General features: G+C 40.1%; 3 protein-coding genes across 26 annotated transcripts in view; 2 read left to right on the top strand and 1 right to left on the bottom strand.

Moving 5' to 3' along the window:
- The window catches only part of GK5 (glycerol kinase 5), a 68,049-nt gene extending 50,581 nt beyond the window's left edge, over positions 1-17,468 (top strand). For 2 of the 3 annotated variants that reach the window (XM_044754560.2, XM_070493460.1), the window contains 5 exons: positions 1,650-1,744; positions 5,486-5,589; positions 6,444-6,503; positions 7,100-7,233; positions 9,915-17,466. In XM_044754560.2, the coding sequence (XP_044610495.1) occupies positions 1,650-1,744; positions 5,486-5,589; positions 6,444-6,503; positions 7,100-7,233; positions 9,915-10,063 (542 nt within the window). In that variant the 3' untranslated portion in view covers positions 10,064-17,466. Of the gene's footprint in view, positions 1-1,649; positions 1,745-5,485; positions 5,590-6,443; positions 6,504-7,099; positions 7,234-9,914 lie in introns of all 3 variants that reach the window. The other variant, XM_014852038.3, reaches the window with a different exon arrangement.
- A 2,946-nt stretch (positions 17,469-20,414) lies between these two features.
- Positions 20,415-25,857, top strand: part of TFDP2 (transcription factor Dp-2) — a 173,226-nt gene continuing 167,783 nt past the window's right edge. For 5 of the 22 annotated variants that reach the window (XM_070493442.1, XM_070493459.1, XM_070493456.1 and 2 more), the window contains exon 1: positions 20,647-20,970. The gene's annotated coding sequence lies outside the window, so the exon portion shown is untranslated. Of the gene's footprint in view, positions 20,971-25,857 lie in introns of all 22 variants that reach the window. The other 17 variants (XM_070493441.1, XM_070493440.1, XM_070493439.1 and 14 more) reach the window with 9 other exon arrangements.
- Positions 20,524-21,087, bottom strand: LOC139041340 (putative HTLV-1-related endogenous sequence). Its single transcript, XM_070492563.1, has one exon. It carries the CDS (start codon positions 21,085-21,087, stop codon positions 20,524-20,526), a length of 564 nt encoding a protein of 187 aa, XP_070348664.1.

The following is a 25,857-nucleotide window of genomic DNA, read 5'->3' as shown; positions in this document are numbered from 1 at the left end:
TCAAGCAAGGATGGGACAACCAGTGAAGAACGTGAATAAACTAGGTTTCTTTCTTTTTTTTTTCCCATTTCTTTGTTTGTTTCCAAAAACTTTCCTCAAACCAGCCATCTGGTGTGTTTTCCAAATCTTGATTTTAAATTTTAGACATTTGGACATGAGTTTTTTTTAGGTATAGATTTCAAAACCAATGTTTTCTTTTTATTATTAGTTTTTGAAGAGAGATATTTTGATGTGTTATCTGGACATTTTGACAAAATGAATGTGACTTATGGATCTGACAACTGTCATTTCGAGTAGAATTTGTGCTTATTATTGAGTGATCATTAACTTGAGTTTTAATATAGGTGCCCCTTAAACTTGTCTTTAACCAATTTTTCAGTATAAGAATAACAAAACATATAATAAAATAAAACCAACCTAACTAAGGCTGTATAAAGCTAGCAGTGTTTATTGTGACTGATTCCTGGGCTTCCTCGTCTGATCTATGCTGGGTCAGTTCACAAACAAGGGTATCCAAATGGCCAGTGAAAAGAATTTCAACTTCATTAGTCAGCAGAGAAATACAAAATCAAACCATCATGCAATACCTCCAAAGTAGCTAAAATGAAAAACAGATTATCAATTATTGGCAAGAATATGGGGTAACTGGAATCTTGTACTACTGGCAGGAGCCTTAAATTGGTACACCCATGTTGGAAAATGATTTGACAGTATCTTCTAAAGTTAGTCCTAAATGTGAAGACCCTAGGACTAGCAATTCCATCTCCTGATATATAACAAACAGAAATGTATACATATGTTCACTAAAAAAAATGTACAAGAGTGTTCCAAGTGGCCTATTAACCAAAATCTGGAAACTACCCAAGTGCATAGCAGCTGTAGAATAGTTTAATAGAAAATTCTGTATATTCGCACAATGGAATACCATCCAGGGGTGAGAATGAATGAAGTACAACTACTTGTAACAACATGAATGAACCTCACAAGCGTGATGTCGAACAGAAGAAGATTGCATCCTGATCTGGATGTTGGCTGCCTGGGTGTAGTCACACTGTGAACATCCACTGTGCACTTAGGGTTTATGCAGTTTTGTGTAATGTATGTTATATACTTCAGTAAAAAAGTATGTTAGATGAATTAGGTCTTGACCATTTTGTTTTTCATGGGTTGGCTTTAGTATATCTATTTGTTACTGGCCCCTTACTGAACTCATTAGATGGAGCAGTTTCTCAGTTGATACTCTTGGTTATTATAGGTAGATGATCTTTTCATCAGAAAACTAGGATAGGTGTTATATTCAGGAGAATGATTTTTTTAATGCCAAAAAACACACATAATTGATTTTCAAACAGCCTGAATATCTTCAAAGGAAAAAGAAACACCTGCTGCATGCAGAGCCTGTCTTGAGGGCTTTCTTGCCCCTTCTGTGGGCTCGTAAACCTGTGCAGCGTGAGAACCCAGATGGTACCAGAGCAGACTGGCCTTTGTGTTGACCCTTTTAACTGAGCGACCTTTCATGTTATATTCATAATAAATGTGGATGCAGGTAAATACTGGTCATATAACACAATTCTGTTTGTCCCTCCCCAACCCCTTCGTTTTGTTTTAGGGGTTTTTTGTTGTTTGTTTGTTTGTGTTTGTTTTTGCAGATCTTTTCACAGATGCTGATGAGACTGAAAAAATGGCCAAAAGTTTGGAAGATTCTGAAGGAGTTTATTTTGTTCCATCTTTTAGTGGATTGCAGGTATTTTTTTTAAGTTAATGGCAATTACAAACATTTCTCTCCTCATGCCTGCACTCAAAATTATGTATCTGCCACTTACTCACCTGAAGGTTCCGGCCTAGAGGAGAACTAAGGTGAGGGGACCTTCTGGGCCTGAGGCCGGTGCTTTGACCTTGTGTGCATTCCATGGGGAGCAGAGCAAATTTAGCAGCTTCTGCTCAGAACTCCGTCCCTGTGGAAACTAAAACTTGGCAGGCTTATCATAGGACTTTTACAGAAGACCTAGGATTACTTTATCATCAACAAAACTAGCCATTTCCCAGTGGGTGAAAAACATCAGTACATTGGCATTCTTTACTTAGAGGAAGCATACCATTGAGAATTAGGAAAGTAGTGTTTAGGCACACACATACAAATATATGTGTGTGTATGCTTTGCAGTTATTTATCTGTAAGTTTCATTAACTTCTAAAAAATCAAAATTTCTTTTGGTTAACTCTTGTGGTGGAGTGTTGGTTACTTTGCCTAATAAAAAAGTGAACCCAGTAAAAGACTTGATCTTGTAATATTTTATTTTGTGTTTAACTGAAAGATCTGTGGATGCTGCCTCTAATTTTAGCATATTGTTACAAAGACTTTTTAAAACTGTTTTCAGGTATATTATTACTAACAAAATCGTTTTTTGGGGGGAAAGCTTATACTAGTCCTTTTAATCCTCCTCTAAATATTTTTTCTTTTCAAAAAATAAAAAATTTTGAGCCAGCCCTGATGGGCTGTGGTTCCACACTGGGCATGGAACCACACCACTCGTCTGTCAGTAGCCGTGCTGTGGCCACGGCTCACACAGAAGAGCCAGAAGAACTTACAACTATACACAACTATGTACTGGGGCTTTGTGGGAGAAAGGAAGAAAAAAGGAGAAAGATTGGCAACAGGTATTAGCTTAGGGCAAATCTTCCCCTGCAAAAAAAATAAAATGATTTTCCTTGCTTCTAGTCCATCCCATACTCAGGCAATCAGTTATGAAAAGTCCAAAATTTGAAAATTTGTATAATGTAGAAGCTGGTGAAAAAAGAATTAGATTAAGTGTTTTAAGTCTCTAAAAATGTAATATCTCCAAACTAGATTATTAAATTAGCATTATTTTAATATCTGTGATAATTTCCTCTTATATTCTCATGCTAAAGGCCTACAAGTTTATAAATGATGTAGATTGCATTGTATCCTCTTGGGGTGATGTGAGGCAGTTAAATAGCATTCATGATGGGACAAGGGCTGAGGCATATTTGTCTGATGGAGGTTCCAGGAAGATATTAGATGAATAATTGTCATCAGCAAAAGTAGGATTTAATTAGGCTGCTATGTATGAAAAATGTGCTAGGGGACTTAGTAGTGACTGTATCTTGGCAACTCTGTCTTTAACTTCTCCATCAATTCATATGCTTGTAAAAGTAATGTAAAATATATGGTAAAACAAAGCATTGCTAAAGCTCTGAAGATTAGGAAAAGCTACCACAGATGTAGTTTGTAATTTCCCATTGATAACAAAATGTCCCTGTCCTGCCACGATTGCAACCTGGCCGTATGTTGATGTCAGGAGCAGGGAGGACTGGAGGCCAAATATTTCCCAGTGTGAAATGAAACTCTTGACTGGAAACTGAAAGTAAATTCATACAACGATAGTGTGTTGATAGGAAGCTGTTTGGAGAAGAGGATGGAGATCACCTATAAGTTGCCTGTGTCAACAACCAGAGAAAACGCGGGAGAGAGGAGTGGCAGGGAGGGAGGAAAGGAAGGGGTGTCAAGTGTTTGTGATACTGCCTTTAATTTTAGAATATTGTTGCAGCTGTAGATAATGGGGGGCAAGATATTAAAGGCTCAATTTCTCAAGGGACATTCGAGGAATTTTGAGTGGGAAAGTCTGCGGCAGCCACTTCAGGGAATGGCAGAGGAGGTGGGGTGGAGCATGGGGGCATACATTGGGGTGGCATCAATTGGTACAGCCATTGTGGCTTTGCTCTACAGAGCTGTGGTTTGGGGAGGGGAATGCTAACGTAGAGTATCTGTGACAGATAGTGGAGGCAAGACTCTCTCAGTGGTTGTCTACTTCATGTTAAAGTTACTGAGGTGATGGCGGCAGTAGGATGGACAGGACTGTGAGCCAAGTGCCAGTCTTTAGAGGATGAGGAGTCATGCTCCAATGAGGGTTCTTAGGTTTGCAAGGAACGGGCTTGCTTAGGCTGCCCCTGAGGGAGCTGGGGGTGCACATCCTCCTGAGGCCTGGCGTTGGGAAGGAGTCCGCAACTGACTGCACAGTTCTTACTGTTCTTCTTTGCGGTCCTGCTTCTCTGTGAGTCTGCTCTTCCCTTCTTGTTACCAGCTTTGCTCTGTGTCCTTTCTTCCTTGTGACTTCTACTTAATCATCATTATTTTCCTTGTAGTTTCTGCTTCTTCACAATTTGGAAATACACACAACCTTCTTCCACCTTGTGTATCCTTTAACTTCAGATCCCACTGTTGATGATCTTTTTTTTGGTGTTTCCCAGTTCACGTTTCCAGGGGAGGGGATCTGATTGGACCACCTTGTCTTTTCGAGCTCTGGAGACTTTGAGTTGGTTATGTTCACCCCTACAGTTGTGATGGTGCGGTGGGACTAGGGCATGAGACATGGCTGCTTTAGACAACAGGGCCTGTGGGTTCAAGCAGTTTTCTTAGAAGGGCATGTGGCCAGCAAGTACTGTGAACACTGTCTCTCATTCTGTGAGTGCCTGGGACGTCTGAGTGGTGGTAAAGGTGAAGGGAGATGTGGAACAATGTTGATGTGGACCTAAGCAAGTGTGGGGGAAGGGAAGTGTCTCTAACGGTAGGTGCATAGTGGCCCAGAGTGGTCATGGGAAGTTGGTACAGGGTCCTCTGGTCCCTGTGGCAAGGAAGCCTGAGAGACCCCTCCACTGAAAAGCCATTTGCCCAGCACAGAGCCAAGTATGTTACAGCAAGCACAACATAAGTGGAGGGAACTTCTCAGAATTGGTTAAGGGTTAGGGGAATTTATTTACAATAGAAGGAACTGTTCTCCTGTCTCTTTCCTTGTGAGATGCAAGCTCTGGCAGGGATCTTTATTTTTCATCTTCTTGTCACAGAATTGTCTTGCATTTCTGGGGACACAAAGTTGAATACAAACTTCATCTGCTGAATATATAATTTTAGCTCAAGATTTTGGCTCTTTTAAAGACGGATGTTAGGCTGGGTCATTTTTTATTTTAGGCAATAAGACTATTAAATAGCTAGGAAATAGAAGAGTTTAGTTTGAATGTCTGACAACATGCTGAGTGTAAGTTATGGCACTGAGAAACACATTTTTTTTGCATTATAGTGTTTTGTTTTAATTCTAACTTATATCCTCAAAAAGCCACTCTACATAGTAAACAATTTTAGCGTAAAAACTTTACATTTGGAGAAAAGAGGAAATACTAGGATTGCTTTGCATTTTCCTCATTTATAAAGCTAGGCATTTAATAATTTGTTACCCTGTGCCCTTTTCTTGGGATGAGCCCAAAGAGGAGGTCCAGCTAAGTCCAGCATCTGAATACAAACTTCATCTAATAGTTAACATGTTTTGGGCTATCATTTATTTTAAAACTACTGAACTCTAAATAAGCACTCTTTTCCTAACATGGCTATGTTTTTATTATATAATATGTCTTCAACTCTATAGATACAATTTAGAACAGCAATAATATATTCTTACTATCTGTCACTTTAGGCTCCATTAAATGACCCGTGTGCATGTGCCTCTTTTATGGGTTTGAAGCCTTCCACCAGTAAATACCATCTTGTACGAGCAATACTGGAGTCAATAGCTTTCAGGTACCCAAACCTGCCCTAAACGACTTCCACATACAGCAGTGCCATTTCCTTTTATTCATTTCTACTAAACTAAGAAATTTCAGTGTTTATACCTTTAGTTTAATTCATACTGTATATAATATAATCTGTTTTTATTGCTCATTTCCTTAGCATCTCTTCTTTTTTTCCATATCTAATGATACCAGTACCGCTTAGATTTGATATCTGAGAAGTGAATGATTTAAAAAAATATCCAATTTCTTAAGCATAACAGATTCAAAATTTGGACTTTCAAATATTTGTATATTTTTATTCAGGAAGGAGAATTCTAACTAATAATGGTTCTATTATACTCAAAGATCGAGTCACCAAAATTATTCTTTATGTATATTTCTCTGTGGTCTTTTTGTTATGGGGCAGATGTAGCTTATTAAAATTAAGAATGTGGCTGTCATAAATATGGAAAATTTGTAATGTTTAAAATAAAATTTTCTGTTATTGTGAAATGATTATCTTTATATTTGATGACCTCTACTAGATGTTATTTATGGTATGTCATCTTAATAGCTCTCTGGCAAATGGATGCTTGCTTTAAATTTTTATTTTTAGGAATAGTAATAGATTAAACTTAGTCCTAAAATAAAAATTATGCTCTTTTGTATCAGGATGAGAAGAGCAAGCCCTGAGCCTCTTGCGTATTTGAGCATCTGTTTATGACTTCAAGTTAGCATAATATATTTCTTTAATAGTTTCTTTTGTATATTTTATAAATATGTAATAAAAACCACAATTTTTATTTTTCTAGATTGAAAAAAAATAGAGAATTATCATGATATGCATTTCCTCTAAATAGTTACCTTGTTTTTTTTAACTAGAAACAAACAGTTGTATGAGTTGATGCAGAAAGAGATCCATATTCCGGTAAGAAAAATCCGGTATGTAAGCTTTATTTCTAATAGATTTAATTAGAAATTAGAAGTAAGTAGTAGCTGCTATTAGTATTTTCATCGTTATAATTATTCAGGGTTTCAAAAAGAACTTATACCTAGCTTCTTTGCGACAAAATTCTTGGTCATAGGAATTTGGAGAGAAGAAGAAAACTAATTTTGGATTTATGGAGAATATATGACACTGCAGAATTTGGGAGGATCATAGCACCCATATGTGTATTATAAAGATTTTGAAAATCTCTTGTTGGGGTCTGTGGCTATCCTTTTGGCAGGGAAGCAGCAAATTTTCTTTGCTGGAATGTCTAAATGAGTTTTTATGTTGGCTTAGTTCACTTGGCCTATTTTGAACTAGTCCCAGGACAAATAAGGCAGATGGGAAAACTGATGGCAGGAATAAGGAAAAATATTTAAAGGTTACCTAGTAATATCCTCTATCTTCAGGTCAATGCTAAGTGCTATAATTTTGGAATTAAAAAATTAAATCAAGGCTCTAAAAAAATATGTGGCCCATTTAGAAAGATTTATTAATTGTTTTGTGCTTTTGTTGCAGTAATTTATCTCAAATCTTTTGCTCCCCGCAGGGCAGATGGAGGAGTTTGTAAGAACAGTTTTGTCATGCAGATGACGTCCGACCTGATTAATGAGAGTATAGACAGGCCCGTCCACGTTGACATGTCGTGCCTGGGTGCAGCTTCGCTAGCTGGCCTTGCTGTTGGTATGTGTGGATTTTATAAAAGTGACAGCTTTCTTGCAAACTGTTTCTAACAGGTAGCATTTCTCCTCCCAAATCACAAAATTATAGAGAGGTTCTGGAAAGCCTTAGTGCCCATTTAAGCTCTGTACACGTCTGCATGTTGCTCACAAAATACTCCTATGAGCTCCCCTGTGGGTGGGTCCCTTTGCACCTCTTCCATCCTTGCTTCACTCCTTCAGTCAGAAGTATGAGGTGAGGACAGTTCATTCTCAACTGCTTTAGCCTTCAGCAAGGAAGGGTCACTGGGTAAATCTGAGTAGATAGGCTTGTCTTTGGCATTAGAAACCACTCCATTCTTTTATTTATTGAACAACTTTTGTTGAGTACCCTGCTATATGACAGTCACTACTAGGAATAAAGAGTTTAACAGACATAGTCCCTGCTGTGGGACTCTCTGGTGGGCGCAATCAGACAAATCAACCGCTTATCAAACTTGGTGTGATAAACCCACTGAACAGCCATAGTATCGAGCAAGTGGTGTAGGCTTCCCAGAGGAGGCAACGTATAGCTCAACCTTGAACGGGTTAGCAGACAGCTGGGTGAGGAGAGGCTAAGAGGTGAGTGATCCATTAGAGAAAGCAGGTCATGGAGAGGTACCAGCCCATTCCGGATACGGTGAGTGCAGGAGAGGAGGCTGGAGAAGGTATAGAGGTCCGGTTGTGGTGGACTCCTCATGAGGAGGACTTTGCACTTGATCTTGAAGGCGTTGGAAAGCACTGAAGAATTCTAAGCGGGGTTAGGGACCTGGACAGATCTGCATTTGAACAGATCACTTTGGCAGTTAGTGAAAGGATTAGTTGGGAGGGGAAAGAATGGAAGTGGGGAGGCTAATTAGGGGGCTCCCTAGGGAGCAGGATGATGCTTTGGGACACCGGGAGTATTTTAACGTGTTCCTATATGGAAGAGACGAGTGTGCAAAACAGGATATTTTACAGTTAGAAGTTTTAGGCTAATATTTTGCATATTAAAGTTACAAATCCAAAAAAGCGTGAAACCTTGGTAAGTTCAACTTAAAACTTTATTCTCCTAAAAATCTGTTAATTTAAAATAAAATCAATACATTCATTTCCATTTGTTCATTGATTAACATTTGATTAATTCAAGTTGAAGAAAATAACTTTCTTTTAAATAATTCCCATTTACACATATTGTTAAATTCCTTTGTATATTTCAACTCTTTTAAATGTAACATAGTTGATTTTCTTTTCATAATTTCACATGCCTAACTGAGCAAACTTATAACCATAACAAGAAAAATCTTCTCAAGTACTTAAACAACTCCTGCAAATTTAATAAATTAAACTTATAATTACACTGAATCAAATTCTCACACTCTAATATTGTTTATAAGGTTAATCAAATTCTTCTACACTTTTCACCTTCCAAGACTAAATATATCAGATTCTCTTGACATTTAAAATACTTTAAATAACAAACACATGCAAGTTATTCTTACGTACAACATAGTGGCTTGAGTTTTATCTACTGGATTATATCTATATTTAATTTCAAAACTTTTCAATACAAAGGTGCTTTACTAACTAAGGGGAGCAGTTTTATCTTCTCAGAAAAGCTAAGATTTCTGGTTGGATTGCTTCTCTCTCAGAAATTTGAGACCTGAAGGCTATGCACATTGTGTGTGTTTTTGAAATTCACCCAGAAACCGGGGTCTATTTGATACATATTTAATAAAATGACTTTTAAAAATATGTATGTCTTAAAGTATAAATAATAAATTCTGGAAATAAGGATTTTAAGAACATATTTATTTTCATGACTAGATTTATCTAACTGTAGTATACTAGTAAAAACTATTTTTAGTCTTTTAAAAACTTCTATAAATTAATTAATATCTTTAAATATAGATAGTCTAAATGCTGACTTTGTAAATAGAAAGAATGTGACCTGACAGAAAATTTTAGAAGAAAGAATTTTATATGTCACCTTTATTGGTGAGAGACAATATGCTTCGTGCAGGCTTATCAGTGCTCTCAGTACTTCAGAGTAGGCGAGAGGTATCAAGTGTGTTAACAAGACACCTCGACCGTTTCAGACTACTTATGATCACAGTTATGAATGTGTTTTCTTGCTGCTTTTTATTATAAAGCACATGATCCTCTTTGTAAAGAACAGTATATGCCAGAACTACAATATTATCTTGAACTAGAATTTAAATTAACTTGCGTGAAATGCAGCAACTTGAAAAAGAAAGTATTATATTAATTCTCAACTTTGAATTTTATGTATATCCCAGGGAGTTGCCTCCTTCCTCAAGATATATGACAAAAATCTTAATTTATCTTTGGCTTTTTTAGTTGTACAAAAATAAAATATACTATTTCTCACTTTTTTTTTCTTAGTAGCAAGTCATGAAATTAAATAAAACCACAGGGTGTGGTTGCTCTAGAAATGATTCATGCCCTGCCACACAGGGGTACAGCTGACAGTTAGAAACCAGAAGATTTTAAAATCCTGGTGTATTTGTTCTCAGGGATAGTCAGTCTAACAAAATTAAACAGCAACAAAATATTTTGGATTGTCTTTTAAAATAATAACTTTGCACCAATTCACATAGGTTTGTGGATAAACTTTATGGACTCGTTGTTTCCCTTAAAATTTGAGAATAATTTTTTCACCTATAGGGTTTTGGACTGACAAGGAGGAACTAAAGAAACTGAGGCAGAGTGAAATGGTTTTCAAGCCGCAGAAGAAATGGCAAGAATATGAAATGAGTATGGAAAACTGGGTCAAGGCCGTGAAACGCTCCATGAATTGGTATAACAAGACATAGCACTACACGGAAAGAATAAAACTGTGGATGGCTGGTTGTTGTGACACGCAGATGGGGCAAAGCTCAGGGATAACCAATACAATGATGACTGAGAGGAGAAGATTTAAAATGAGTTTTGCAACCTGAGAGAAAAAGCATTGCTTTTTTGAAACAAAACAAAACGAAAAAACCCTCATTTAAAAAAATCCAAACCTTGGTGAGATTGTAAGGCAACAATACCTCAAAACTTTTTATCTTCTGTTTTGTAGCAAATTCCAAAGGACATTAACCATTTCGAACCATATTTTGACAGTTATGGGTCCTTCTTTTTTACTGGGTCAGTGGTACATATGAAGATAATTGTTTACTCTCTTTGAGTTAATAGTTCTGGGTCAAGCACCATGCACATTTTGCTCCAAAATTATGTGAAAAGTATTCCTTTAATTCTTTAAAATTAAGTGGGCTACTCAAAGCCATACAGCTAAAAAGAAAGAATAACTGAGGAAATGTGGAATTTTGAAACATGAATATTTTATATTTAAAGCCATAATTGTTCAATGTTATATCTAAATATGCACTCGATATGTCCTTCTCAGGCTTATTTGTTAGTCAAGTCTTTCCTTTTTTGGGCTTAAAGACATTGCCTTAATTGTTCCTTGTTTAGCCAAAATCTGAGCATTCTTTATGTATCGAAAAACATTGAAAAAGTAATTCTGGTTAATGAAACTAAAAAGGGTATTCATTCATAAGGAACAAGAAGAGACTATATTTTTCCTTCTCAAATAGAGTTTCTTTCAAAAACTTCTGCTAAAGCATAACATCCCATTTTTTACTAAATGCAGGTAGTAAGTATAATTCTTGCCTTTCCTCTCCTGTTGTTTTTCTTTCTCAGTTGGCAAGATGCTTGCATAAATGTGTTTGTTTCTATTAGGTGCCTAACTGACAGAGCTTTATTTGAAGAAAGTACCCTAGTTTATTGGTGACTTAAGAATTGCCTTCATTGGGGTATTTCACTTGTCCAGGTATCTTTTTGTTTTTGTCCAGTCTGCTCCACTCTGAGATACGTGCAGTGGGTAGCTGACAGAGGTGGTGAGAGTCACTCATGTTAGTGGCTATCCTTTGGCCGCTGAGCCAGACATGCCCAGAGAGGAGCGGGGACAGTTCTGCGTCCTCAGACTTTCCTGATAGAAACATGAAGAGGAGTAAGAGTTGTGAGCAGCTTCAGGCCAGGTGTAAAATTGTCCTAACGCAGTCGACCACCTTCCAGCCTGCTCTCCTGTTATTTGCCTGTCCCTCCATTTGGGCTAGGTTCCTTTTGATTTGCAGCAATAATGAATTTATTTCCTTCTTGGTCAGCTTTATCACATAACATCCTACTATTGTAGAGCTACCTGTTAAATGATAACACAGTAAAGAAGTGACTGTTACAGAGAATGTTGTTGCTGTCGTATATGTCCACTTCAGAGACAGAGATGATAGCACTGGGGCTCAAGTTGCATTTCTGCAAATTCCATCTCGGTGAGCTTTGTTTTCTCAAATTATTAAAATGTTTTGAGGGAGTCACTATAGCAAATATATAGTATTAACTCAATTAAGATTTGGAAATATTTTTGTTAACTGGAGGTGTTTGGTTTACTCTAACAAGTCAGATCCTATTATGTAGATATCTTCTCCTTTTCATTTTTTGTTTTTTACATCCTTTTTACAAAGCTTAGTGGCCAGTTTGTTTTTTTATCAAAATCATGAAAGCTGCTATGTTGTTTTACTATTTCTTATAGATCCTGCTTCTCAGCAGGTATGATTTCATAGGAAATAATTCTTTTTGTATTAAGATACACTGAAGTGTAATATTATTAATACCTAAAAGTTTGTTAGCTCATCTCTTTTCTATGTTGTTCTTTCTAATCATAAAACCACAAAATAAAGAAAAATATCTTTTAGATACTATGGGAAAATAACTTTAGATATCTCTCATGGAATTGAGCATCTCCCTCAAAAATTAGGGGCTAATTTTTTTTCTTTTGTTAGTCTAGAGGTTAATCTTTATTTTTGATATTTCTGGCTGTTTTTAGTGACACGATTTAGTAAATCTTTTGTCAGGTTTGACCTAAATCAGAAATGTGGCCACGTTTGCTTTTGTGGTTGTAGAAACAGTTGATGCTCAAAATCAATTGAGCAAAACCAAATGTCCTTCCATCTTTCAAGTTCATTTTTCATTTGTATGCTAATATTTGAAGTTTAAAAAAATTTCTATGCTAATGTATTTTCCCATTATGGATCTATCAGATAGTTTTAGAGGTCTGTAGCTATCTTATCAAGGAGGAGAACGTTCCTGTACAATCCTCCTTGAAGTGGTACTAATTGCTAATTACTGTAACTAATTACTGTAGACTTCACTGATTTTTAAATTTTTTATATCCAACCATGACATGGTTTCTCAACCAGAGTATTATTGACATTTTGGGACAGGTAATCCTTTTAGGGTGCTGTGCTGTGCTTTATAGGATGTTTAGCAGCATCCCTGACCTCTACTCACCAGCTCCCAGTGGCATCCCCCTAGTTGTGGTGGTCAAAAATATCTCTAAACCTTGCCAAATGTCCCCTGGGAGGCAAGATCGCCCCCAGTGGAGAAGCGCTGATACATGCAAACTGTTAGACGAAAATTGAAGACTCGGTGAATGTGGAGCATCTCTCATACTCCTTTACTCGCTGCCTCATTTTTACTTTAGGAAATGATTGTTAGCAGAAAGAGGTTGTGGAATCTTAAAAAGGGTTTCTGCTTTGCTGGCTAATGAGGTTAAAAAAATCTCATGTTGTAACTGTCTTCTGCTCTTTTCTTTTTTTTTTTTTAAAGACTGGCACCTGAGCTAACACCCGTTGCCAATCTTCTTTTATTTTTTCTTCTTCTTCTTCTCCCCAAAGCCCCCCAGTACATAGTTATATATTCTAGTTGTAGGTCCTTCTGGCTCTGCTATGTGGGACGCCGCCTCAGCATGGCTTGATGAGCGGTGCTAGGTCCGTGCCCAGCATCTGAACTGGCGAAACCCTGGGCCGCTGAAGTGAGCATGCAAACTTAACTACTCGGCCATGGGGCCAGCCCCTCTTCTGCTGTTTTTAATCACCAGCCCCCATCCCCACCCCTCCATCCTCTGTGGATGAAGAAATGAGTGGGTTCCTGACTGCAATATAGGATTAATGTATTCTGTAGATCAACTTTGATTTGATCTGTTTCGTTGCTTCCTTTTCACCTCTGAGCAAAGGAGATGACCACCCTCTCTTATCTGCCAAGCCTCCACCCAACTAGAGGGTCTCTGAAGGCAGGAACCGTGTCTCCTTCCACAGAACTCAACTCTGTGCCTTCGTATTTGTGGGATGAATTGTTACTGTATAAGGGCAACTTTTTTTGCATATACATTTTATCCTTGATGTTGCATACATTTGTTGATAGGGAGCAGCTTATATTTGTTGCAAGTAAAATACATTTTGTTGAGTTAGGAAGGACTACTGTGTTAGGGAAACTGGAATCTTCATACTGTTTATTTAAAAATTCTTCATATGTTTATGTATTTGTGTAGAGATACACATCCATGAATACACGTAGTTATATTAACTTTCTAGGGTGTAATTGAAGCCTTTCTCGTCTCGGGTTTTATGTATTTGATGCAGATGACTAACAGGTTGAACTTAAGAACGCCAGGCACTCTGGTGTTAGAGGGAGGGAGCTTCAGAAGTAGCCCCTTCTGCAAGGGACTCATACTGGGGACCAGTCTATAATTAAAAATAATCTAGTCCAGGAGTTTAGCAAGAATTTTGTAATTCTTTGAGGAAAGACATAGCTGGACCCTGGGGTTCTTCAACTTTAAGTGATTCTTGAGTCATCCCAGAGAGAGCCTAGAAAGCTCAAATTTACCCCAAAGGATTTTGAATCCCTTTGGGAAATTTAGATCATGTTTCTCAATTAGAATTAAAAGCCCCAAACCTGGACCTGTCTGGTCCCAGAATCATCTTCTTGCACACCCGAAGCCAGGTCATCTGGGTTAAACCAGTCAAAATGGGTAACCCCAAAGAAATCAAAGAGGTGATCCAGAATCACATGGGTTTTTTAAGTTTTGAAGCTTCAAAGCCATAAATATTTTGGTACCAACGTCTATTCCAAGTCGGTGACTATATTTTCACCATATTCCCAAGATCCCCTTGCCCCTGGAGGAATGTAGGAATGAGCTTAGGAGTGAGGATGGACAGAGGCAGGAAACTGCAGAATCGTATTTCTGAAATTCTTTGTTGTTCTGTTTCTACTGTCTTCCCCCCTTTACTATAAATTTGTTTTATTAAAATAAAGTGGGACTGTAAGATGTCTGTACAGATATCTATATTATTTAAAAAATAAATGAGACAAGGTGTCCAATTTAAATGAGCCTATCTTCACAAGAAACTGCCAAACTGCTTTCCAGAGTAGCTGCACCGTTTTACATTCCGACCAGCACGGATGAGTGCTCAGTTTCTCCACATCCTCACCAGCATTTGATGTGGTCACAGTTTTTTATTTAGTGGCTGCAATAGGTGTGTGTTTTTCTCATTGAGGTTTTAATTTGCATTTCCCTGATTAATAATGATGTTGAACATCTTTTCATGTGCTTTTTTGCCATCTGTTTATCCTCTTCAGTGAAGTATCTGTTCATATCTTTTGCCCATTTGCTAATTGGGTTGTTTTCTAAATGAGCCATATCTTTAAATGAATATCTTTTTTTAAACTTTTTAAAAATCAGTCCAGTGACTTGAGAAGTCATTAAGTAGCATTTTCAAATCCTAGGCAAAATGTATATAACATTTGAACATAATTTTATAATGTACTGAACAGAAGAGTTCTCATATTCCTTCTGTACTGATTATATGGTGTGGTACTAATACTGTATAATAGCCAAAATGTTTCAAAGATGCCTTTACTTAGATTGTAAAGTAGAGTTTACAAATATATGTTTTGTACATAGCCATCATAATGTTTCTAATCTTTTTAATTTAAAATAAGCTGATTTCTGTAAATGTTTCAGAGTGATTTTGTGGGAAATTAATTGGATATTTTCCTACTGGTGCAAAACAGTTAATATACATTCTAATTCATATGCATCAATAAATTCATAATCTTATTTTTCTGATGTTCTTTACAAATTTCATAGTTTCATTAAATAGCCATTGAGAACCTCATAAACCATTGTTAAGATCTATAGGTAGAATCTCAGATGCACTGCAATAGAAATATTTTTCATATGTATGTGAATTTTTCCCTTGCCTCTTGTCTACTTTAACTTTTGGATTTGTTTTTACATTTTACCTGGAAATTCTTATTTAATACTGTTTCCTGTGTGGGTTTCTGCACATTAATAAGGTCACAGAGAAATAAGGCTATGTTAACTACAGTTGTGACTCAAGGTAAATTTGGGCTTAATATGGCTAGAGAAGAAAGTTTTCTATAACCCTACCTCTTTAGATCCTGTTTCGGCTTATTATGCTACATTCTACGTTCTTGCACAAGGGAACACTAGAGAACAAGGTCAATTCTTTGTGGTGGGAAAAAGATGATATAATCTGTTGTGAAAATACACTGTATTTTTAAATATTTAGAAAGATTTTAAGTAACTGGCGAAAAGATAATTTCAAACACTAATATGATGGAATTAACCTAGCAGCTGTTAAAAATCCCTTCTGAAAATTATTTAAAATTATTTTGGAAACTACACTGAAACAGTGAATAACTGATCTATACATATTGTATATTAAAGCCGTTTTTATTTAGTGTTCCTCTGTTCATTGCTTCAGGTTTGCACACGTATATGGTGACATCCATATGGTGGAGGACTCAGTTGGACAATCTAGATTCCATACCCTGGCCACAGTGGAGCCTATTACTGCCTCTGAGCCTGTGGTGGTATTCCATAGTAGGAAATTTGAAGATGATAAATATTGAGTTATTAGAAGAAAAGATGGGGTTTGGTTTTAATTTTTAGTTCAAAGAATGTAATAGTCTAAATGAGAAGGACCAAGAAGAAGGGCACTCCAGCATCACTCCAGAGGGATTAAGGGCAAGGATTACTGCCCCCATTCCACAGAAGCGGGAACTCAGGTCTAGGGAGGGGCAGCAAGATGGCAAGTGTCACTCCAGCAAAGACAAAGCCAGGCCTGGAATCCAGGTCTTGACCCATGGGCAGCTTTTCCCTGTACTCAACTCCTCCTGACCTGTCTGTCTGCCCTAGTGCTGCTGCCTCAGGCGCCTTCAGCCTCAACGCCCACCTCTCACCAGACTCAGCGGCCCAGCCTCACCATGTGGAAACAGTGCCTCTTCTTGTATTTCATGTACTGGAGGTGGTACTCACAGAGCCAGAGCTTGGGCTGTTTCCCACAGTCTTCAGGGAACAGCAAGAAGTACAGGCATCGATTTCGCAGCTCCCCATGTGGATCTTGTCCACATGCTTCACCTTGGTGATCTCTGCGCAAGGTGGGAGTGGAGGGCAGCAGATGGCTCAGCTGGGGCAAGCAAGGCAGAAGGGAAGGAGTACCTGCAGTCAGGACCCCTGCCCCGGCTGACCGCCTCATGTTTGTTCTCCAGGGCTGCTGTCATGGGGTCCATCTCTGGGCAAGGAAAGAACAGTGGACAGAGGTGAACAGAAGTGGTGGTCAGGCCGTCCCTCCCCTGTCCCAGAACCAGTGCTTCCCTCCTGTCTTCCAGACCTCACCCCCCTACGAATATTTAACTTATTTTACCTGGTTTTGAAGCTGGCTGGTCCAAGCTCCTCTCCTGTCTGCCCACCCACCCATATAGCCCAGATATCTCTGATGCCCGATTTGGACCTCTTGCCACTAGGATCAGGAGGTGTGGATCCAGTCCAGTCCTGGGATTGATAAGAGCTTCTCCTGTGCAATGGGATTGATCCAGTTCTGCCAAAGTTGCTGTGAGACAGATGAAATAATGGATCTTGTCTTCCATGCCCATAACAGAAACTGGTGCCGACTCCCCAGTGTGCCTGGGCCTCCTTCCTGAGCACCAGATGCAAGGAGCTGCCTGCCCATGGGACTGCTCCCAGAGGTCCCTCCACAGGCACATCAGACTCTAGAGGTCCAGAAGGGAGTTCAACCTTTCCTCCCTGCAAACCTCTTCCTCCTGGTTTTTATTCCTTATACCGCACATAAGCCGTGTATTCCTTTCACCTCACATTCTATATTTTTAGGATGAATAAAGTATTTTATCATAAAAAGGACTTTAGATTTGATGTTAAGAAGAGGTTACTTTTATTAAGGATGCCCGTGAAATCCTTTTACTGCCCTAACCAAGTCATTCCAGAAATGGACTGAGAAGGTTGTGTCCCTCACTGAGGATACTCCAAGTCTTTGATTCTACTCCACCCTATTAATGTGATTAAACTGTACATAATAGGACTGTCTCTGGAAGACAAGGCTCTCACATTTTTCTCTTAAGAGTTTTTTCTTTTGTCAGTCACTGGATGGATTAGGGGCTGTGAGAACAGGATACTTAAGAAAAGAAAAATATCTGCAGTTGTCCAGACAGCTACAGATCTTTTTGTATGATAAAAAGATTTCACTAAGGACCTTGTCACTCAAAGTGTGGTGTTTGGGGAAGCAGCACCCGTTGGGAGCTTGTTGGAAACGCAAACTCGACACCTCACCTCAGACCTACTGAGTGTGAATTTTAATAAGATCTCCAAGGGATTCCTGTGCACATTACAGTTAGAGGCGCTGGTCCAGGAGTCCTACAGCTCCACCTACAGAAAGAGCATCCAGCTCCAGGAGAGGGGCAGCCCATGGAAATTCCTCAGGTTGAATGTATCAGATCTCTCTGTCATGGTCCTCTCTTTGTTGACCTGTATATTTACAAATGAGACGGCTATGCTTCTCTCCACTTGCCAACTGTGCGGGGCTGTGGCGCTCTCCTCCATTCAATAAAAACTTTCTGAGCTTCTCTTAAGCACTGAGGATGTGGTAATGAGTAGGATGACTGGCCTGAATCTCAAGGAGCTTACAGTCTGATGGGGTACAGATACCAAGTGACTAATCAGAAGTTTGATGAATGTTAGAAAGACAAGCAGAATTTTGTGGGGAAAAGAGCTGGAGAGGAGTCAGAGGAAGCTTTTCTGGAGAAAGTCTAAGCTCAGGTGAGAAGGCACATGCAGGTAAGGTGCGGGTGAACCGGGCGATTGCTCCGAGCACAAGGAATACCCATGAACGGAGCTCTTTGAACATTTATGTTTGTACTTCCAATGCCTCGCACTGTTCTTGGCATACAGTAAGTGCTTAATAACAGTTTGCTGAATCAGTAAGTGTTCCGTCATGTTTCAGACATCTACTCGCTGGCATTGGAGATGGTGGAAGCTTCATTTTCCTTTTCAAAGGAAATAAGATCCCTTAATGGGGAAATGAGAAGGAAGAGAGAAAGCTGAGTGTTGTGCAAATTGCTAAATTGGAACTGTGAGTGGGAATGAAAAATTGATTTACATGAATTTTCCTCCCTGAAGCAACTCGACAATTTATTCTGTTCTGGAGAATTTTCAGTTTTTGGCTGCAAAACCAAGCTGTTTCTTCTTCTGAATTTCTTGGCCTGCTGTGAAACTAGCATTTAGCGTCTTTTACAGCAAACCCTGATTAGGTCATGGAAATTCACAGCTAGATCAAACCAGTATATGGAAAATTTGAAACTTCACTGCTCACTTTACTTCGTGGTGTTGGAAGTTGTTACGAAAGACTGATTTTTAAATCATTTTTTTCAAAAATAGTGAATATTCGTGAGTGATAATAATTGCCATCATTTATTGAACACAACAGTGTGTGTTACATAGCAAAATCCTCATATTAACTACAAGAGAGTAAGTTGAGCCATATGAAAATTGCCAAATATTAGCAATTTCGTAGAATTCAACTTAATATTAACTTCAGATTCTCACCTTAGAAACATAAATAGGTTAGAGAATCTCTGATACCCATAGCCTTACTCCAAAATTTAGTACTGAGTTTTCCTTGTAAAGAGATCCTGAGCGAGTTACGGTTCCTTAGTAACATCCACCCCTCTGACCTCCATTAGCCCAGCGCTCTGTGTCTACCTCTGTTATGGTGGTTTACACATCGTACTGAGGTGGTTTACCATCCATCTTCTCTGCTAGAGGGAGTTCCTTAAGGGTGGAGGTTTTGTCTGTATTGCTCATTTTTTAAAGATTTTTTATTTTTCTTTCTTCTCCTCAAAGCCCCCCAGTACATAGTTGTGTATTCTGGTCGTGGGTCCTTCTAGTTGTGGCATGTGGGATGCCGCCTCAGCCTGCCTTTACGACTGGTGCCATGTCGGCGCCCAGGATTGGAACTGGCGAAATCCAGGGCCGCCCAAGCCGAGCGCGCGAACTTAACCACTTGGCCACAGGCTGGCCCCTGTATTGCTCGTTTTTGTATCTTTGTGCCTAGAGTGTGTGAAAAGCATTTGTTAAATTGAAACTTTAACAAAATTTCTTGGAAATTAAATAAATCCTATTGATTTATGACTGGAAAGTGTACTCACTTTTGCGTTTTTGAATCAGTCCGAGGAGTATTTGGCGTTCTTGAACTCCTAGGACTTTTACCTATGTACAACTATGCAGAAATTCTCTCTCCAGTCCCCTCCAGAGAAAGGTCCAAAGGTGCTCTCACTTCCTTTAGGTATTTACTTAAATGGCACCTTTTATGCCGCCTTCCCCGAGCACCCTATTTAAGGCAAGCCGTCCCTCAAACACCTTCTTTGCTTAAGGTTTTCCCCGTAGCATGTATCAGCACGTAACATAGTTTATATTTGGCTTATTTCTTTTTCATATTGTTTTTCCCACCCAACTAAAATGTAAGCGCGCATGATTTTTCACATAGGCAGAGAATTAATAGACAAAATGTTTTAATATTGAACTAAATGGACAGATATTTCGGGGTGTGGGCGCTGCGATTTTCTCTTCAAGTTTCCATGTGACATAGTGACCTGGCCGGTTGGATCCCACTTGCCAAGGTAGTGAAGAACCCACATCCCCAGTGGTCTCTAACCAATTATCTGAATAATTACGGGGTGTCCCACACTTGGCCTCACACGTGGCCTCACAGTCAATCGTCCCCATGCCCCTCCTCGCGGCTCTCGGGGGCGACCCCTCTAAAGGCCTGGGGACCGAGACGTAACCGCCCTAGTTTCCCTCTTTCTAAGAGAGATGGGGTTTTCCTGCTTCGGCCTTGGGCGATGGAGGCGGATGAGAAAGTCAAGAGTCCCACCCAAGCTCGGGGGAGCGGGGGGAAGGGCGTGTCTACAAATTTTAGGCCTCAGGCCTGCAGATGGGTCGTCCGGGGAGCGAGGCGGCGGGGTCCCTTCGAGGGACCCATTAGGCATCCGGGGTGGGCCACCCGGGGCTGGGCAGAGCGCTGTGGCCCCGCCCCTCCACCTCAGCCCCCTCCTCTCCTCGGGAGGGGGCGGGGTTTGTTTACTCCTTGCACGCACCGCCGGCCCTGCCAATCCGCGGGGAGCGGCGCCTTACGACAGTCGGCCCGAGGGCCAATGGGCGCTGCCCGTGCTGCTCCGCCGCCAAAGCTCGCGCGGGGGAAGCGGGGCCGCGGCTGGGCCGGGTGAGGGCGGACGAAGCTGCTGCGCGCTCGGCTGCAGCCGCCGCCGCAGCTCGGCACGCGGGCGCGCCCTGACCCTTCCTCCCTGGCCAGGCCCGCGGTGCGGACCGTTCGGCGTCCGGGGGCCGCGAACTCCACGGCCTCGACTGGGCAGGCCGCCGATCTCCCGCCCCTGGCCCGAGTGCGAGTCCGCCGGGACCCGGCCGCCGCCGAGCGCGGGCGCCACGGGAGCGGCGGCGCCGAGGACGCGCCCCGGGCTCGGAAGCACAGCCCTGCGCGGCCGCCTCGTCCTCTGCAGCCGAGCGGCGGTAAGGTCCGGGGCGGGGGCACGGGCCCGCGGGCCGGGGCCTCTGGACCGGCCCGGCGCGTTCCCGGGCAGTTTTCCCTCCCTGCGCCTCCGGGCCCCCGAGTCCCTCCAGTCCCATTTGTTTATTCCCACGGCTTCTCCCAGGCCTGGCCGACTAACCCGTGCGTGTCTGGAGGGAGTCGGACACGAGAGAGCCCCCCTGACCAACACACACACACACACACACACAGCATACTGGGGGGGAGGTGACGTCCCTGAGTCACGCCTCGTGTTAGAGAGGAAGGGCTGCTTTCTACTTTCTCTGTCTCTTCAGGGCAGAAGGATGGCTTCTGAGTCTGGTTTTCTGGCTTTTCCACCTTTCGTGACCCACACGCCTCCATCTGTCTCCCTCAGGATTCTTTTAGGGTTCCAGAGCTTCGTGCGCTTGTAAGAACCTCATATTCCCCATAAGGGAACTTCTCTCTGAAGTAGAGGATCACTCTCTGGGCCCAGGCTCCTTTGAGAAATTCCAGAGAGCTAAGTGAAAAAAAAAAACAAAAGTATAAAGGTTTTTGCAGGATCTCGCAGAGAGACAGTTCAACAAAGTGGATGAGCGCTCGGCTCTGGTACCAGCTTGTGTCCCCTTGCTTTGTGTGGTCTCGGTTTCTTCGTCTGTAAAACTCCATCTACCGATTCGGGGTGTTGCAAGGAGTAGATGAGCTAATGTGTGGAACGCGTTTGGAACAAAGCTCACCACGTATTAAGTGCCCTGCATGAGTTAGGCATTTTCACTATTGACTGCCATGAATGCTGGTTCAGAAAAGTTCCCTGTATTGTTTCTCTTTTTCTCTTGAAACGGTTAACAGGCTCATCTCTTTCCATATTCAGTGCTGAAGCTCCCTTTGAATACTTTTCTCTTCCTCGTTCTATCTCAGAGGGCTCGGACTCCCTGTCCCACTTATTTGCTCTCTTTTTAGTAAGTCAGTAGCTCATTCTCTTCCTTCCCCTTTCGCCCCCAAATCTTAGTTTTGTGTTTTTTCATTTCACTTCTGTAGCCTAACTTTTTCTGGGCCACTTTTGTTTTCTCTTAATGGTTTGAAATCATCTTCACCTAATAAATATAGTGAAGTTATTCATCTGCCTTATATACAGTGTAATCATGACCCTGTCTCTGTTCAAAATTAAATATAAAATAATTTAGTTGTTCTGATATTGCACGTTCCTTTTCCATTTCACTGATATCCTATAATTTAGCCAAAGCTTTATCACTATCCTATATCTTTGATAGCAGTGTCCATTCTCAAGTAGCACCAGGAGAAAAATCAAATGCCTAGACCCCGGATTCTGTCACACTTGTGTACTGGCTCTGGATGCCTTTGTTATTTATTAGAACATCTTGTGCCTGGAACTAGAGTCTAGTCTCATGGCAGACATGGTGTCTGTGGCACTGTTCTGGCAGTACAGCTGCAGTTTCAGCAGTGTGGCACTTACATTTGTTAAAAAAGGTTCAAGACTTATTAAACTCTTACTTTTCAGTTCTCTTTATTTCTAGTTGTCTAATCAAGAGAGAAAATGGAGTTTTTCAAGTGTATAATAATTCATATTACCATTTTGTGGTCTTGTAACTTCACCCCCAACTCTTTTAAGTGTGTAGTCCAACTGGCACAGTCAAGTTTTTCCCTTGCAGCCAAAATTCTTGACTGTCTGAGCTGTGTCCTCGCAATAGAACTGGAAATTGGATGTAAAGATATGTTTATTCTTAATGTGGAAAGTATTTATGGATGAAAATTATACACTAAAACACATCCTAAAGGACTCAAAGATTGCTTTTTATAATTAGGAATGGAAATGAGAATATGCATTTGCTTTTTTTTTTTTTAACATGATAGAAAGACTGGCTTTGTTTTCTTGCTGTTGATGATTTGTTTATACATAATGCATGAGTTACTTATATTTACATAGCACTTCACCATTTTTAAAGTCCTTTTAGATGTATAAAAGTTTCTTAGCAAAGTAAGGAAACAGCCTGAGCCAAAATTAAATTCATGGCCAAGGTAGTGAATTAGAACCTAAGTATTCTGACATCCAGTCCATGGTTTCTTGGTCAATCTTAACAGGAACGAGGATGGAGAGGAAGAGTTTAAGGTGAAGTTTTAAAAGCAGAGGGGGGATATTTCTAATTTGGGCATTAAATGTTAGGTATTGAGTAGTACATTAGCATCTTGCTTTTTATTTTTAAACTTAGGTATGTTTCTTTTAGAAGTTAAATAATAAGCCATACTATCTATGAACTTACTCATAGTCAATTTACATTGTCCCTTGGCAAACTTTACTTTTTTTCTGACCTTGTCATTGTATTTTAAACTCTTATTGCAGTATGTATCATAATAGATCTCAGAAGAAACTAGAAAGCCTATAGTTGAGTGTTTTTTTAGGTCATAGAATTTTAAATTGTAATGAATTTTAAAGATTATTAAATATACTTGCCTCTTCATACTTGAATCCTTTCCAGTTTAATCTGGGATACATGACTCCAGGGGTGAAGCATGAAGAGATTTAAAAGTAGATTCGTGAACTCTTGGAGATTTTATGCAAAATTTTATGCATTTGTATATTTTTCTGGAGAGAAGATTCATAGTTTCATAGTTTCTGAGGGAAAGATACTTGGACAACTAACTTTTGTAAAATTATTTCTTTTACTGAACTAGAAGTTGTCTTCACTGGTTCTAGTTCTGTCTCTTCTATATGTCAGTTTTCAAATATTTGAAGATACTTATTATATTCCACTGATTCTTTTCTTCTCTATGCAAAATATTCTCAGTCTTTAACCTCTTCTAATGATTTTGTTGTTTTAATTTGAACCTCCTTACAATACTGATGGCTTATTTGTGGATTTCTTTCAGTTCATCCATATCTTTCTTCAAAGTGTAGTACCCCAAATTAGATGTGAACTAGTAGAGAAGACCATAAGTCACCTGTCTGCTCTTAACGCATATGCTTTAACATAGAGTAGATTTGCTCCTTGGGTAACCACATCACACTGTTAATTCATGATAATGTTCTGGTTAAAAAGGTGAACTCTGGGGCTAGCTTCCCTGGGTTTAAAACCTGGCCCCACAGTTTATTAGCTGGGTGACCTTGAGTAAATTATGTAAACACTTTTGGGCCTCAGTTTTCTCATCTGGAAAATGGAGTTTATAATAATACCTGTCTGGTAGGGTTGTGATAAGGAATAAATGAAGCCATTATGTAAAGCATTTAGCGTGGTCCCTGGCATTAAAGTGCTATGTGTGTTACCTATTATTGATGTTGTAGTCACCCAAAATTCTTGAGTTGTTTTATCCATGCTCTCCCTCTTGTTTGTTAAGTCATGCTCTTCTGAGTCTTTAATAGAATTATTTTTTTTGTAGGACATTGCATTTACCTGTACTAAATTTTGTGACATTGGTTGCAGTCTGTTGACTTTTAAGAAACCTGATTTGGGGGGCTGGCCCCGTGGCCGAGTGGTTAAGTTTGCGCGCTCCGCTGCAGGCGGCCCAGTGTTTCGTCGGTTCGAATCCTGGGCGCGGACATGGCACTGCTCATCAGACCACGCTGAGGCAGCGTCCCACATGCCACAACTAGAGGAACCCACAACGAAGAATACACAACTATGTACCGGGGGGCTTTGGGGAGAAAAAGGAAAAAATAAAATCTTTAAAAAAAAAAAAAAAAAAAAAGAAACCTGATTTGGGGGGCCGGCCCCATGGCCGAGTGGTTAAGTTCACGTGCACCGCTGCAGCAGCCCAGGGCTTCGCTGGTTCGGATCCTGGGCGTGGACACGGCACCACTTGTCAGGCACGCTGAGGCGGCATCCCACATGCCACAACTAGAAAAAATATACAGCTATGTACTGGGGGGATTTGGAGAGAAAAAGCAGGGAAAAAAACTCCAAAGATTGGCAATAGTTGTTAGGTCAGGTGCCAATCTTAAAAGAAAAATAAAAAGAAAGAAACCTGATTTGGTCATCCAATAAATAGACATTTATTTGCCCGTAGATTTGATGAACTCTAAGTTTGATAATGCTGACATTACCTTCATGCAGATCTTACTAAAATGTTGACTAGGTAGGAGTAAGAGCAGAGCTCTTGCCCTGGTACAGCCTCTCTTAAGGGTGACAAACACTCAGTAATTCTTCCATTCAAGTTGTTAGGCCAATTAGAAATCCAGCTAACTTATCATTATTCACATAAAATATTTCCAAGTTTTCACAAGGAAAATGTAAGGAACTTTAACAGTCGCCTTTCTAAACCCCAGGTAATTTTATATAGTACTTCATTTTTTAAACCCTGTCTGTTCAGTAACTGTCAGGAAAAGAGCGTTAATCTGCCGTTACTTGTCCTTAATGAAACTATACTGTTTCTGGTAGCGTATGTTGGTTACTGTTTTCTCTGTGTCCACAAACTTCTCTCAGGAATGATTCTAGAATCTTGTCGAGAGTTACATTTAACTTTTTACAGTAGAAGTTACTTTTAACTTCACTGAGCAGTAGTTGGCAGCAGCCTTTCTCTTTTCTTGAACAACAGTACTACATTTTTCTGTCTTGGGTCTCCAGGCACCCTCTCCTGTTCATCGTTCCGGAACAGCTGCCAACAGCTGCATGGAGATTTCCTCTAGAGGGATATACCTTGTTGAAGGTTTACTTAGAGCACTTAGGGATTTTCGTTAATCTTCTCATCCATGTTGAGCTTTGGTTTCCATTAATTCATTGATTAAATTTATTAAGTGCCCATTTGGGGGCAGGATACCAATGCGTGTTTCATCCCGTACAATCTGAAGAGCGTTTTTCTTGATGGAGCTGCCTGAAGCAAAAGCAAAACACATCCCTTTCTCTCCGTTCCTACTGTTGTTGCCATAGGCTGGGCCTCCG

This window comes from Equus asinus, chromosome 21, assembly GCF_041296235.1.
Source record: "Equus asinus isolate D_3611 breed Donkey chromosome 21, EquAss-T2T_v2, whole genome shotgun sequence".
Taxonomy (NCBI): domain Eukaryota; kingdom Metazoa; phylum Chordata; class Mammalia; order Perissodactyla; family Equidae; genus Equus; species Equus asinus.
Note: the sequence above shows the minus strand (reverse complement) of the source record. Positions and strands in the feature narration are given on the sequence as shown.